The sequence below is a fragment of the Corvus hawaiiensis genome, chromosome 5 (assembly GCF_020740725.1).
Source record: "Corvus hawaiiensis isolate bCorHaw1 chromosome 5, bCorHaw1.pri.cur, whole genome shotgun sequence".
NCBI classification, from domain to species: domain Eukaryota; kingdom Metazoa; phylum Chordata; class Aves; order Passeriformes; family Corvidae; genus Corvus; species Corvus hawaiiensis.
Genome location: NC_063217.1, coordinates 17966827 through 17980446, shown reverse-complemented (window position 1 = coordinate 17980446; position 13620 = coordinate 17966827). Strand labels below are relative to the sequence as shown.

General features: G+C 36.0%; 1 protein-coding gene across 3 annotated transcripts in view; it reads left to right on the top strand.

Annotated features, from left to right (window-relative positions):
* Positions 1-13620, top strand: part of KCNIP4 (potassium voltage-gated channel interacting protein 4) — a 400021-nt gene that overhangs the window by 31977 nt on the left and 354424 nt on the right. Inside the window, exons 1-2 of one of the 3 annotated variants that reach the window (XM_048302874.1) lie at positions 10827-10928; positions 11360-11508. The exons of the other annotated variants lie outside the window; for them this stretch is intronic. Coding sequence (XP_048158831.1) covers positions 11361-11508 — 148 coding nt within the window. The 5' untranslated portion in view covers positions 10827-10928; position 11360. Of the gene's footprint in view, positions 1-10826; positions 10929-11359; positions 11509-13620 lie in introns of those variants that run through there. 3 annotated transcript variants of the gene reach the window in all.

Below are 13620 nucleotides of genomic sequence, written 5' to 3'. Positions count from 1 at the left end.
CACTATGACAGCAGAGCATGTAGCTAAGGTACTATGTCAGAAATCTTTATGTCACTTTATTGAGAAGACACATAAATATACATGTCTAAGGTAACACAACTTGCTGGTAACTTCTCAGGCTCCTTGGGTTCATAAAAAACTAAGTGTTTGTTACTCAGCTGTCAAAATGTGCAGTTACTGAATATAAAGTTTATTATAATTCTTCCAAGATGAACAGTCTCCAGCTATGCTGCCCTCATAAGCACTATAGAAATACTTGAAATTTCACTTTTTTTATCCTTTATTAGCACAGTCTAACTCCAGATTCACTTTTTGAAATGTAATTTTGTTTTATGTATGTATTTGCCCAAAGAGGAATATGAGAAATGATAATTCTTGTTCATTAACAATGAGAAATAACTGAGTTTTCTCTCATTTAATAAATATAGATAAAAATGAGACTTTTCTTTGTTTTTCAAATATGTGTTCCAAATTATATGAAATCTGCTGCCTTGCAAAAGTGTGAGACTATTAAATTACAGCTTTTCTGTTTCTTTCCTGCAGTAACAACACAACATGGAGATTCCTAAGAGTTTACTAGTTAACTAGAAAGTGACAACTTTGATTTTCTGACAGTGGTGGAAGTTTACAGAGTGCTTTCTGTCACTGGGAAGTGTTAGAATAAGGCATGCTGTCGATGAATCTGTAGTTTCCAAGTACCCTGTATCACTGTTCCCTTTGAGGATTTCACTGTAACACTGTAAATACACTGTCACTGCTCTACCTGGACAGGCATAATCAAAGATAGCACCATGCCTTGAATACTCATGAGAGGCAATCTTTCAGTTTTAAATAGGGCTGGCCTGCTAAACCACTTTAAAAAGCTGTTTCCCCCCCCCCCAAGCAATACAATAATCAGCTTTTCCCTGACGTGATCTTATGTAAATGTATCGCTAGATTAAGGCCCATGCTGATAAAATTCTTTCTGTAATGAAAAGTTCTGTTTCAGTATTTCAAGATTATTTTGAGGAAGGAAAAGCTCTCAGGTGTTCCAGTTATGGGAATTCTGGAAAGTGCTGGCAACTGTAGATAGTCTATGCTGTACAATTTGGTTACCTTGTGCCCTGGAGGAAATTTTAGGTGGCTAGAAGTATGAAAATACAGTCTTATGCAAGTGTATAAGTGCATTTATGTAAGTGTATAAGTGTACACTTACATAAGCATGTAAGACAGTGTTTCTGTACTTAAGTGTTAAAAAAAATATTCTTATGTGTGTTTCTGAGATAGGGATTACTAAATTGATGAGGAGCTCCTAGCTCCTATGGCACACTTTTATCCACACATTTAGTACACACAAAGATCATTAGGCTCTTGTAGAAAATCAATAGCTAGAACCTGGCTATTAAAGGGTCTTTCTTTAGCTGCTGATACTCTGTGTGCTAATTACTGAGGAAAGCTGTCTCTTTTAATGGTAAAACTGTAGTTGTTATTTGTTTGGTAACTCAATTTGTGTGTTTTCTGTTCATTTTCTCTGAGAAACTGCAGCCAGAAGAGACACTACAACTAGAAGTTTTTGTAATGAACTGCCTTATTGTTCTCTCCAATTAGACCAAGCACTTAGAAGTAAAAAATATTAGATGTGGTTGTTCCAGTGGAAGACTAAAGGTGTTGCTCTCATACAGCACTGATGCTTTCCCTGTTCTGTGAAAAAACAGAGTATTTCCATTCCCATTGCTGTCAGGCATATTCACAACACACACTAAATCTTTATAAAGTAATAATTTTATATTTTATGGGTGGCCCAAATGATTAGTGGTGGAGGCACTCAGCCTACCTGATGCTGGTTCGGCTTGACCCTAAATTGCAAGTATTGATCAGCAGGCTTGTAGATATTTAGAAACAACTGGAATGCTCTTCTTAATGGCCATGGCACATGCAACTATTTGTGATCACTATGCACGTTGCCTAACGCAGTGACGGCTAAACATTGCTGGACAGTCCTCGAAGGGGAGAAGGCTACTGCGTGTTTCTGAACAGACAGTTTTAACTTGCTCTCTGTTAACAGATACAATAATTCAGGTAAATTATTGACATGAGGCAGCAAAAACATGTCAGTTATTGAACTTACTAAATGGTAATGTGATTATATACTGTATATAGAATGTGCTTATCCAAAAATTGCATAAAATGGCTCCTCCTATTACATTTTTAAATGTACTTATCCAAAAATTGCATAAAATGGCTCCTCCTATTACATTTTTAAATAATAAATAACTTCCTTGCCAACATTTTTTCTGCTTCCTGAGTTCCTCTCATCTTACCACAATTTGAATTTCAATGTGCTATCATTTTTGGTCTCATGCCAGGACCGTTGAGGAAGAAATCATAGATGGAAAAAGATAAAATAGTTTCAAATGATAATTTTTCAGTATGATAATCACCTGACTGTGATCTTGGAAAATGCTGGACACTACATGACTCTCTTACCCACTCTAAGATCTGGAAGTGCTCAGCCTATCACAAAATCAAGCCTTATGACGTGACTTTAATATAGTGCAGTTGATTATATTATGAATTTTTATTCTCTCAACCTCTGTCCAATCTTTGAGGCTGTTTGTATTTAGGAAAATATAAATTATTTGTAAACAGTTTCATAGGAATAAAGTTTTATAAGAACTTTTTATATGAAAGCCTGTATTAAAATTCAGAAATTTCTACTACTTTTATTTCATCTGCTTCAAAACTTTGTTCTCTTTGCAGGTATATCCAAATAAACACAGCATTAAATTCTATCTGGAAATATATTTTCTTTTATCTTCTATCTCATTTTCCCTGAGATGTTAATAATTATTTTGCTGAGCATAAGGTAACAAGCATGAAGTTAATGATCTTATAATTTTCAACATGATTTTATTTAGTATAACATATTGTGGCAGCCTAAAAATGCAATTTTGTATCCAAGCTGCATTGTTTTCTCTGAATTTGGAAGATCATTTAAAAGTTTAGCTGATACTTCATCAGGGATTCAAGTGACAAATATGTTCATACTGATTCATGGATACTGTCTCCAAGCAATGTATATATCCCTGGTAAATGAGGCTTCTGTGTCTTTTTGGAGGAAATGTATGAGTTATGAAATATGAAATCATAAAACTTCTCCTGGTTTATAATCAATTTTATTCAAAACCAAAACAAAATATCAGACCTTTTTGGCTTCCTTTCCCAAGCATATTGTGCATCAGCATTCTTCTATTTCTTCACACTCCAGTGACCATATTATGGATAAATACTTCTTGTGATCAAATAAATTTTTAGAAGCTTCTCATTTCAGCTAGTCAATTAGCTGCCCAGCTGCACTCCTTTTCCTCTCTCTTCTTTAACCATTTAAAGGACTGTATCTATCAACATGGCATTATAGCATCTGAAATTATTCAGATTTTGTTCCTGTTCTTCAGTGAATGAAAGACAGCAATGGTGGTTGTTTTGTAGCAGTAAGGAACTCATTTTGTAGATGATTTAGTATAACATTTTCTTATTCTAAGCTGTTTATGTCTGAAAATACCTTGGATTAAGGAAAGCATAAGGAGCTTAGAAATAATAATTTCAGATTCTAGTAATAAATTCTTTCTATAAACAAGGAGGGAAAAAAAAGAGGTCACAGAAATTTTTTGCGTTGTTCAATTAGCTTCATTTGTTAGTGCTGCCCCATCTGCAGGTCAATCTCTGATACACAGCTTTTCTGGGATAGGAGTTGATGGTAATGAGCCCTTTCCTGTTACCAGTGCTGTGCTAATAATAAGTGTTTTTTGCTGCTTCCAAAATTATTTAAGTGTTCATAAATAAGTCACAAACCCTGTGAGATTTACTGCATATATTAATTCTGTGGCATTATAAAAAATTAGTTAAATGAATATGTGAGAATTGATAATTGTCCTGTACTGGGTGATCTATACGTATGGAAAAAAGAAAAATTGTTTATGTGTCCTGGACAAATTTATTCTTGTTGCTTTTTGGAAACTCTATGCCACAAAATAAGGATGGACAGTTTGTTTCATGTTTCATTGGGTATAAATGATATGTAAATGATAAAGATCCACAGAGAAAGGAAATTCCAGTTTGTTTCTGGGGTTATTTTGACAAATACTGGGCTAATTAGGAGCCAGAGCAAAAGCAAAATGAAGGACTTTCCAAAGCTGTGATCATCATCTGAAATGGAGTTCTGATAGTTATGAGTTAACTGGGAGTCTTCTGCTATTTATGTCAGTGCTTTTGAGCACAATAGATGTAGAGTCATAAATGAAGTCAAGGCAGTTGCAGGAAGGGAGTGTATCCAGTCCATATAATAAACTGGAGACCAGTTTAAAAATGAATACCTCTTACTGCTATGAAGCAAAGCATATGCATTATATATTGTAGAACACTGTTTACAATTTTATTGTTAGTATAAAGCACAAAATAGGATAATTACTGCTACTGATAAGTAAGGTCACTTGTAAAAATAACAATTTAAACCAAGAGCAGATAATTTCCAACAAATTCTAGTGGAACTTTCTCTTTAGAATTTGTTGGCATTTTCATAGGTTTACAGAAGTTAATCCAATAATCTACTTGTATTCACTTCCTCTACTTTTTGTCCATCCTTCCCAAAGTTATACCCTACTTTTGGTACAGAAAACATTGTTTCATACATTTTTTTTGGGACCAGTTTCCCATTCTGTTAGCTCTAAAGAAGAAATTTGATGTATCAGTAATTTTGATAAATTATACACTAGGCCACACCATAATTTGTATACAAACCTACCACGATTAGTCTCATAAAGCTTTATTCTCATCTGTTTCAGTTTTCAGGCTTTTAAAATAGGAGTTCTTCTTGTTGAAGCATGATGATATACAGATGTAGGGAAAAAAAAAAACCAAACCTATTTGTATGGAGTCATGTGAGTCTTGGGTTTATTCATCCTGTGACTATGAGATAAAAAAATCTTTGTTTAGGAAGTTAAACAGTCCAATAGACTCATTAATTCTTCATGAGCTGTGACATTGATGGCACTTTCTGGTAGATTGCTACCCTTTTCAAGTATCAGAACATACCATTCTCGCAAATAAAATGGATCAGTCCTGGTACGTTTGCCTTACTTGAGTTATCTCTCTGACCTCCCTCTGCCAGAGGCTGTCTCAGTGGCAGAGGATGGACCTTTTCAGCTTTGGAACACCCAACCCAGGTAGTCTTCTCACCTATGTGATTTTACTGAATAGATTTTAAAAACATATTTTCTGAAGGTCATTGCCTTTCTTAGCAATGGCATACGATTCTTCAAATTTGCTATGTTGCCTACGAAAAAGCTTTTAGAAATAACTAAAAACTTCGTAGGGTTTGCATACCCTTTTTATCCCCTCTCATTAATCCAATTTGCTCCTGCGATTTTGGAAAATGAAATGTTACTCTGGACCTGTAAAAAGTCTTGTAAGAATTCAGTCTTTGACATATTGGCAAGAAAGCTTCTTGGCAGCTATAAAATTATAATTTTTCACCAGTAAATACACTGTTTCTATTTGCTGAGAAATATTTATTACCACTGAAAATCTAAAACTTCCTGCCACTTTAACCAATGAAAGTATATATATGCACTCCAAACAACTGCTAAGCAGGAATGTTTTAATTACCATTAACAATGGATTAGCATTAAAATCCTTTCTACTCATATCACAGTCACTGTCATCTCTCTTATCCCTGTAATCTGATGGGGGTAGACCTTTTCTCTCCGTTTAGTTTGGCTACTGAATCATCCAGTGGGAGCTCATCCCAATATACCTATAACCCCAAGAGGGCTCATTATGAATTCCCTCTGGCACAGCGAAGGAGCTCTCTGAAATTCCCACCCACAAATGTTTGCTCTTGGTTATGTTGCTCGTTGTTCCTGAGGCAGTCAGTTAGTTGTTGCAGGTATCACAAGGTGTTCCTGTGACCCACACAGCACTGTGAGATAACATGTGTGAACACAGATGTTTTCCTTCTAAGCCAGGCAACCTGAATGCAACCTGAAATCAATTATTAACCTGTGTTGTCCCAGCAAAGTGTTCAGAGTTAAAAAAACAAAAGAGTTCTGGAGCAGTCTGCCCCACTATTCCTATTTCTTTTCTCCTCATTTACTATACAGAGATTGTGTATTGCTTGCATGAGCAAGCAAGACCTATAGACATTTTATACATAAAGGAGGATGACCTTTATGAGATGAGGAAAAAACAAAGAGCAGTTTCCCCTATACTTGTGGGGTATTTTCAAATGCTTCCCACAGACTTTCCAGAGAGACTAGCACTGCTCAACTCTTCACTATATTCTAGACAAATTGAAATTTACCTGTTTTCTCTTGGCAAAAGTAGAACCCAAAATTTTAGTCAATGTTGAAGCATACAGGAAGCTTTTGCTGCCTGGTAATCATTCAGCCTTTTTTTTTTTTTTTTTTTTTTTGCCTATAAATGGCCAAACAAATGATGAAAAGGATAAAAAGATGTAAATGAAGTTCATGTTAATGCAATAGCAAAACTTTAGAGAGCACAATATAGTGGGGATAAATACATAGCTGATATATTTTTGCTTCCCATCTTTTTCTGTTCCATTTTTCATTTTACAGAAAGAGAATGAAATTTTCCTTTCCACTCGCAAATCCTTTCCTTCTTCTACCAAAATCAGGTATCATGAAATACTATTTAAAAGTGGCTCTGCTGAGAAAAACAAAATCAAAGCAAACCCCGCTTTTCCTCTGAAGCATCTCATTGTAATATTCCTTAATATGTCAGTAGTCACCCACACATTCATCCAGAGCTGGATTCTGTAAGCTTGCCCTATTTTTCAGTATTCATTTCACAACTTATAGCTGCAATCTCTAGTGGCCCAAAGTTTTCAGCAGACATCACTGGTTTAATCTAGCTTTGTCGAAGTAAAATTATTTCTTTCTTCCAGGTCCTTGTAAGAACACACAGTCATCAGTGAAAGTTCTTGGAATACTTGTGCTAGAGTAGACAGCTAATGCAACCAGACAGTTCTGTAAAGATTTCTCCCCCCAACCCCATATAGATGCCAGTTTTGACTGTTTCAGCTGGAATATTCCTAAAGTATTTCTCACTCTATAGTGATTCCTCAATAGTGAATAGCCCTTTCCAGCTGCTATTTCATTACTGAGGGAAGAATTATATAGTTTTCCATGAATCCATGTAAAGTTCAGTTTCATTTTTCCAAAGATCAAATCTGATCAAGCAATATTAAGACAACCTGCATGCACCCGTGGACATGTACATACAGCTAGAGGACGTTTCCTTGTAGTTCAAATAAGTATTGCTCAAAATATCTGTAGCTGTGTGGCATCACACAGCCCTTATATGATTCATCAGCTTGTGACTTTCTGGGGTTTTTAGCTTGTATGATTTAGATCACTCATAAAAATAGTTATTTAACCATCAATAGGAAATAAATTTTATACAAAAAAGCAGCCTTGCTTTTAGGTGTAACTGATTACAGATAAAATCCAATAATATGAAATAATGAAAACCTGCTTTTTTAGGCAGTCCCTGTCTCTGTGCACTGTTACAACTGCAGCAAACAGTTTGCCTTTCCTGACTTGCATATGCTCAGGAAGATTTCAGGGTCTTGGTTACTGCTGCAGTAAGATGTAAGGGCTCAGACCAGAGGTATTTCATGTTTTTTGCAGATTGTTGTTCCACATTTGTCTTGTTGTTGGTACTCCCACTGGTGCATAGGTCTGTTTATTTTCTTTCTGACCTGTTTTACTACTCACTCCCAGTTGTAAGATCTCCCCATTCCCAGATCCTGAAGTTGCTCAGGTTCTGTAGAGTGGTCTTTAAATTCCTTTTTCATTTCACCTAAATTATTAAATGACTCAATGTATTTTGGGAAAGGAAGGATCCTGTGCAGCCTGGATTGATACACTTTTCACACATGCTTTTCTCATGTTACTTACAATATGACCAGTTTTTCTATAACATTGTGTGTGATATATTTTTTACAGTCCTTGGGTTTGTAAATGTGGAATTCACTGTCAATCCATTTCCTTTTCTCAAAGTCAGAGTGCACGATCTGAAGAGGAGAAGGAGGTAAATCAAATACATATCTTCAGAAGAGTGATGTTAGTTCCTTTTATAAATCATTATTGTGATTAAATGAAGTACAGCATCATTTGTTTGAAAAAAATCAGTGGTACCTTGAAATTTAGAGTTCTACAGCTTAAGCTTATTTTAAACTCACTACAAAATTACAGCATGATGATTAGTACTGCAAAGAACTTCTGATTCATATATACTTCTATTGTAAAAGAAAATTTCTATGGACTTGATTAAGGTTTGAAGTAAGGAAACATACAGTGCAATCTGAACATCTTGACATCTTCTGAACCAGTTTTAGAAAAAATACTTCCTTCTAGAGATTTATCTCAAATGAATCTCTTCATATCATGGCAAATAAGACATGGTTTTCAGGTGCATAGAATGAAACCCTGAAGATTTCAGCAAGGTTTCTACTTCTCCATTCCCCCTTGAGCAGTGTTATTGAATTTGTGCTTTTATGCATCCCACCTCTGGCAAAACTCCTGTGTTCTTGTACCTCCTGAAGACTTTATTCAAATACCAATGTGGGAGCATATCCAATAACCCTCTCCCATTGCATGTGAACAGTTGCTCCATGTCTAGGCAGTACACATTCCTGTTTATTGTCCCATCATGGGAATCATTCTCCCAGAGGCTTGTCTCAGCTCCTGTGTCTGGTTCCCTATGGATTCACACTCCCTATGGATTAATGAATCTCTGAGATGAGGCCCTCTGAGAAGTGTGACAGAATATGTTGTGAGAGCTAGCCTTTGAGGGGGAACATCAAGGATTTTATAGCTGACTGTTACATGGGCAGGCAGTTTCTCTGAAGATTTATATCCAGAAAACTTGAACTTGAATTACTTTAACAACATTTTCAAGTTTTAGCTGTTTGAAGCTATACTACGTGACACTATATTCCAGTGCTCATGGGCATAGGATTGGTTTTCTCCTTGCCCTGGACAGGAACAATATAGATATGTTCCACCAGAGAAGATGGGTGGCTTTCTGCAGACGCCTTGCACAGACTGGTCAGAAGAGAACCTCCAGTGTTCAAAGGCACGAACTCTTAATTTCTAGAGTATGTTAGTTTCATTCAAAACTGGGATGTAGGAATAGTTGAGAGCATTCTCTTTTAAAAATACCTATTATTTCTATGTAATAGCTAACACTCAAGTTTTGTTCTTGTAAATAAAAGTTTTGTTCCAGTAGTCATCTGGAAATCCAGACTGAAATTGTCTCATGAAGATGTATTTCTTAGCACAGTAAACACCAATTTAAAATTAATATTTATTCTCAGAATGCCATTTTTAAAAGATATAGGATAAAAGACCTGTGAAATATGCTTAAACTGGAAGAAGTTTTTCTGCTGAAGTTTCAGAAGTTTCAGAAACTCTGTTATTGTATTGAAATTCAGTTTACTTTCTAATGGTTTGCGATGGAAATACAGCCATGTCTGGAGTGCTGTGTCATGCTAAGGACTCAAAGGACCTTATACCAGCAAGAATTATTCCGAGTGCAAATTCAAGCGTTGTTCAGTTCTAAAGAGCAGTGGGCCTGAAATATGTCCCTAGATGTGAATCTGAATGGAAGTACTTCCCTTTACTTTTGCAGCCTAAAAATCGGTTGTCAAGGATGATGCTTCTCTGTTGTTATGGTCAGAGTTTACTGACAGCTTTTTCCTTACAGCTGATTAATAGGGTGTTTCCAGAGGTGGAATTAGTGTCCTGGCCTGTGTGGATAGACCTGAGATGTCTCCAGTTGTTACAGACAGGTGTGGGGTTTTGTGTGTAACATTTTGCACAAAGCAACATACTTAAGCCGTAGTTCAAATGTCTGCAGGAAACTTCACATACATGAAAGTTGCAAATGTATGTAATTGGTATGAATATTAATTCGGTTCAAAAGGAAGCTGACTGCTTAAAAAAACTTTGAGATCCAGTATCTTATAAAAAATCAATTGCAGAAAATGGAAACTTGTTCTTTTGCATCCTTTGATTTTTGCATAATCAGTAGGAGCTCCTGATGGAAGTGAAGGCAGTGAGGTGCTGTATTCCATTCTGCTTGCTTTCTTTAGGAAGCAGTAAGTTTACAATTGAAAAGGCAGCTTTGTTTATCAAACTCTGGTGTGTACTGTGCCAATTTGTGGGTTTTTTTTCCTTTGGGTCTTTCCTACCTTTTGCCTTTAGAAATTGTGTTGAATATTGTTAGATGCAGACCTTGTGTAAGAGCACGGCGTGAGGGGGAAAAAGAGGGGAGTGAGAAAGGGGCCACTTTGGTGTCCTGCCACAGGCTGGGCACAGCGTCTCTTTGTAATCAGCGTGGCTCCCCTGGTGCAGTCTATGGCTGCTTGGCAAAGGGCTGCTGCGGCTGGCAGTGTGGGTCTGTCCTCAGCAGCAGTCATCTCCTCAGCATCTCCGGCTGGAGCTCGCTGAAAAGCAAACAGGAATGCTGCTTAGGAGTCTTGTGTGACCTTGGAGTAATACCAAAGCCCTGGAACGCTGGGTATGTTCCTTTTCTTCGGCTTGTAGGCACTCAGTAGAGCTTTGGTTAGGTCCTAGTCGGTGCTGGTTGTTGCTAATGGCCTCTGGCTTCTTCAAAGTGTCAGTCTACAAAGAAAAATAATGTCATTTAGAAATGTATTGGTCTGTCTCTGTGAATGAGAAGGTAGTGTAGAGAAATGGTCCCCAAGCGTACAACTGGCTTTAAGTGGCTCAGCTGCTTTTCTGAATTTGAGTGACAGTGGCATTAAGGCAGCACAGAATCCCAAATATTCATCTTTTCTGGGTAGAGCAGCTGTCTTTCCGTAACAGCTAGGGGAATGCAGCTCTCCTCTATGACACTGATGCAAGGTAAGCTAAGATAGGAAGGATAATAGGTTCATGCATAGAGGATTACATTATTTCCTTTACCTAAACAACTGACTAAGGTAAGAGGTAAATATTTATTTACCATCTAGAGATATTATATAATTTATATCATTTAAGTTAAAATTGGAGTTTTAAAAAGAAGTAGATAAAATCTGATTTTACCCCATCTGTTTATTTTACAAATACATTAATGTTCCAGATAAATAATTAAAACCAAAAGAATATTAATACACTAATTCCACTTAATTAATTCTGGGAATCTATGAGCTGAGAATAATGTTTAATGAAATTCTAAATCTTTTCCCCTTATCCCTAGTCCATCTTCTCTCTTCTCCCCCCATCTCCTTTACCCATAGTCTTTGGATTTAAGTTGTGTATATATCCTGCAGACTAAAGGTTAAGTTTTTGTTTAGGATGGAAGTGTTAGCCCCTGAGAAGAAAACACATGAAGAGAATGAAGATTTGCAACAGTATCCTCAGAAGCCTGCAAGCTGTAAGAAAATGCTTAGGAATTGCTGCTTGATAAAGCGAATTTTTGCCTGGAAAAGTTTGAGCTCTAAAGGTACCTTTTCTATTGAAAATTTTAGTGTGGGAGAAATTGTTGTCCTTCCAAGAATTCTGAATTTTTCATACAATGGTACTACTGAATTTAACATCAGTCAAGTTACAGGTACAAAAAGTCTCTGCTGTCTTGAGACTATTGTGCAAAGAGATTAAAAATGGTACAGCTTTGATTGAGGTGCTTTATCATAATGTGATAAAAATAATTGTACTGCATGAGTATTCATTTTGCAGCACATAAAAATACATGGTCTGCAGAAAAAAAATACTTCAGTCAGAAGATAAATGGGTAAATGTAAAACTCCAGCAATTAGGTGTATCAATTTATCAGGGCCCAACCCAAAATTCTGTTTTGATGAGTAAAACCTCCTATCATTGTTGTCAGAGTTTATTTGCATGGAAATTACATGATCAATCCCTTTGTCTTTGAGGAAATGGAGAAAGGTAACATTCTGTCACTTTTATACATAGTGATGTTATGTACTGTATTTATTAATAAATACTGAAAGAAATGCTTCTTTTTAAATTAAAAGTTGGCTATGAAATATCTCACCATTGAAAGCTGAGCTGTTTTATGAATAATAAATTAAACAGCAACCATCCTGAAACGATGGTTTATCTGCTTCACATTATTTCCCTCAGGAACATACAAACAGTTAAGAATTTTATTCAGCAGAGATTCCTCTTTTTACCATTGTATTTTTACTTTGCACTGTGTAGAAACAGAAGAAAAAAAACTGCCCGAAACAATTATTTTGCATTTTGGCAGCATTTTTCATTCCCTTGTACACAGTTTATGACAGAAAAAAACAACCAAACAAAAACAAAACCAGGTCCTCAGTATATTCAATTTGTGTCAAACAGAATGAAAAAAAAAAATGCATGACACTGCTTTGTCATGAAGAGCTAAGTCACCATAACCTGAGTGTGTGATATGTTACTTTATTTACACATTTACTTTAAAGGCTATGCTCTAGTAGCTTAGTTCCATCTTTTAGAAATAATGTTCTGGTTAAATACAACCTACCTGTGGTTTTAAACTGCCCCGATCTCTGCATTGTCCAGGGAAATAAGTGCTTCATATGCCTTTTAATCTAAGCACAAACATTTAGCTATACTCAATTTTAAAGCTTTAAGTTAATAATTCCAACAAATGGCTGCTTTAATCACATGCATATTATGGTTTTCTAAATACATGTTTGTTTTCCTGTTATTGTGTCAGGTTGTACCTATAATTTGCTGCACTTTTTTTTTTTTTTTGTATTGTTACTGGAGCTAATGAGGCAAAACCAGACTTTCTGTAACTCTTTCAGAACACTCATCCTTTTGCTCATGTGAATTTTTAGAGTTCTTTTCATTGGATTATTTATCATCAATCTCAGTAGCTTGAAGCAATCTCCTTTCTAGAAATGAGGTGAATCTAAAGCAAATTGCAGTCAAGTTTATAGGTCTGATTCTTCAGTACCTTCAAAGCTGGCTAATAATTTACACCTCCAAAAGGGTCTTAAAACAGTAAATAGGTGATGATAGAATTAAGGATTTGTTTTATTTTGGTAAAGTGAATTAGCAGACAGATGAATCACTGTAAAATTGGGCTCAATTAAGTTACTCTGGGCTACTCCAACAGGAACAAAATCAGAATCTGACACACAGTTAACTCAAAATAAAGCTATTATTTTTGCTTTATGTAGAACCAAGTGAATACCATAGGGATACCTTTACAAGAAGCTTTGAATATATATCAGGATCGAAGACAGATATCCTGATGCACTTTCTTCAGTTCTGTGCTGTTGTCCAAGGTGACCTCACTGGCCAAATTTTGTTGGACTGCAATGACAGAGCATTCCTAGTACTCATGACAGTGCTGTAGGAACTAAGAGCATGTGGTTACAGAGCTACTTGTTCAATACCTACTGTTTTCTGTTGGAAGAATGAAAGTGGGTTTCGAAATCATATTCTGGTGGCACATTCCCACTTAGATATTCTTTTACACAAATCAGCTTCCCCATTGGTTATCTTAAGGTAACTTACACTGGTAAAGTATAAAAACATTCATTAGGCGGTTAAGGCTTGCAGTTTAGTATTTAAAAAGCAACTGAATTTTTTTGTTCAT